General features: G+C 42.6%; 1 protein-coding gene across 1 annotated transcript; it reads left to right on the top strand.

Annotated features, from left to right (window-relative positions):
• Window positions 1-1,173: 1,173 nt before the first annotated feature.
• On the top strand, window positions 1,174-2,037 carry LOC149253265 (uncharacterized). The gene has a single exon (XM_089454415.1). The coding sequence runs from the start codon at window positions 1,174-1,176 to the stop codon at window positions 2,035-2,037; it is 864 nt and encodes a 287-aa protein (XP_089310541.1).
• The last annotated feature ends 314 nt before the right edge of the window (window positions 2,038-2,351 follow it).

The raw sequence follows: 2,351 nt of genomic DNA on the forward strand, positions 1-2,351 counted from the left end.
ACCAGCCAAGAACCAGGAGGGTTTTAAAAAGCCAAAATCAAGACAAAGGGCCTACAAGAAACGAACAAACAAAGCAGTGATAGATCCCAGCACAACCCTCAACCCCTTCAGCATTCTGGACTCAGAAGCAGACTCGGAAGGTAACAACAAAGAGACAAAGCTACCAGAGGCCCCTCAAAAAAATATGACAGACCACAGATCAACGGATGCAGAGGAAACCACTGAAAATACAGAAGTACTAACACATGAAGTAGCAGATGAACGAGATGAAGACACAGACATGCTCACCAGCGATGGGGGAAGCGAAGATCTGGAACTCAATGAAGTCCTAGAAAAAGAAGGGGTAAATCTGCCAGAAATGGAAAAGCACTGGAGAACACACGGGCTGGAAAATATCCCGGAGGAAGAAATAAAGAAGATCAACGACCTCTTCATAGCAAGACAACAAGCGGAGCTAGATAAGCAAAAGAAAAAATTGGGAATCATGAAAGGCACAGGTAACCAATCCAAAAACCTTTTTCTTCATTCATTAAGACGGAAGCAAAACAAGAGAAGAGGCCGAAGGACAAATGGAGAGGTTCTTCATGATTTGGGCATCCTAATGATCAATTTAGGCAAAATGAAGGCTTTACACGCCTTCCCGTCCTTCCAATAACCTCATCATTATTAATGAAAATCATCTCCTGGAACACAAGAGGGCTCAACAGCCAAGTCAAACAAAGACTTCTCAAGAGGAAGTTACAACAGGAAAAGCCAGACATTATGCTCATTCAGGAAACAAAGTGTGCCACTAATCAGCTGGAGAACATCACCAAAAAGCTAGGAAAATTTGCCAAATATATATACATAGCCAGTCAAGGATGGGAAGGAGGCATTGCAACCCTCTGGGACTCCAGAGTAATCGAAATCATCTCTATGGAAGCTACCAGATCATACATTGCCACAGAATTTCAATTAACAGGTAATTCTAAAATCTACCTCTGTATAAATGTTTATGGGCCACAACGTTTAGAAGATAAAATTTCTTTCCTGAACTCGCTAATGAAGTTAAAGCTAAGATACCAACATTCAAAGATCATAATGGGAGGGGATTTCAACATGATTACCTCCCTCCTGGAAAAAAAAGGAGGCCTTAGGCGACTGAATAAAGACTCAGAACTCTTTGTAGACTTCATGGAATCTGCTCATCTGGTCGACATCCCCCCAAAAAATGGGCTCTACACCTGGAACAACCGAAGAGGAGGAGAAAATAGGATAGCCTCTCGCCTTGATCGCTTTTTGTTCTCAGAAAACATCTTACTGGAAGGAACAACAGTTGACTCTGATATCCTCCCCAGTGGGGGATCAGACCACTGGCCCATCGCCCTGGAAGCTGCCTTTCTTGAGACCCCCAAAAACAGGCCTTTCAGATTTGAGAAATTCTGGCTAACACACCCAAATTTTCCTGAACTGGTAAAAAAATGGTGGGAAGAGCCCAGGAATATAAGGGGGACCAAAATGTTTAAACTCCAGTCCAAACTAAAGCACATCAAACACAAAATCAAGGAATGGAATGCAACCGAGTTTGGTAATATTCTCCAGGAAAAGCACAATATAGAAGACCGACTGAGCCAAATTCATAAGGACTGGGCTTCAGGGATTAACAAGGAGGACTCAAATGAACAGGAAAAGATACTAATGCAGAAATGGCAGCTCCGCTGCCAACAGGAAGAAATCCTTTGGAAGCAAAAATCTCGCATCCAATGGTTGAAGGAGGGAGAGCAAAATACAAAGTTCTTCCATAGATCGACGATGGATTACAGGGGGGCTAACAAAATCCTTAAGCTTACCAATGCATCTGGAGAAGTTATTCAAAACTACAATGAGATCTCAACTTTGCTTACTAGTCACTTTAAGCAAATTGCCCAGGAATCTCAAGAAGATCGATCGGAAGCCAGAGAGGAAATAATTCAGGCCATACCCCAAATCATTACTCCAGCACAAAAATGCTTCTTTGTTAAGAAAGATCTCAATGGAAGAGGTGGAGGAGGTTGTTAAAGACATGCCAAATGATAAAGCTCCGGGCCCAGATGGTTTTACTATAAACTTCTACAAAGCTTGTTGGCAAATAGTCAAAACAGAGGTCTGGGAAGTAGTTGAAGATTCAAGACGATCTGGCTCAATCCTTAAAGGCCTAAACTCTACTTTCCTAGCCCTAATCCCCAAAGAAGAGGAAGCCTGAACTCTGGAAAAGTTCCGCCCCATAGCTCTGTGCAACGTGATTTATAAAATCATCTCTAAGGTCATTGCTAACAGACTTAAACCTATCCTCCCTGACATCATCTCGGAGGAGCAGTCAGGCTTCGTGGAAG

The sequence above is a fragment of the Pinus tabuliformis genome, chromosome 7 (genome assembly GCF_031772625.1).
Source record: "Pinus tabuliformis cultivar Carrire ecotype Pingquan chromosome 7, CPIR1, whole genome shotgun sequence".
NCBI classification, from domain to species: domain Eukaryota; kingdom Viridiplantae; phylum Streptophyta; class Pinopsida; order Pinales; family Pinaceae; genus Pinus; species Pinus tabuliformis.

Excerpts from the sequence above, each read along its gene's own strand:
- LOC149253265 (XM_089454415.1), top strand. The coding sequence starts at position 1,174 with ATGGAATCTGCTCATCTGGTCGACATCCCCCCAAAAAATGGGCTCTAC.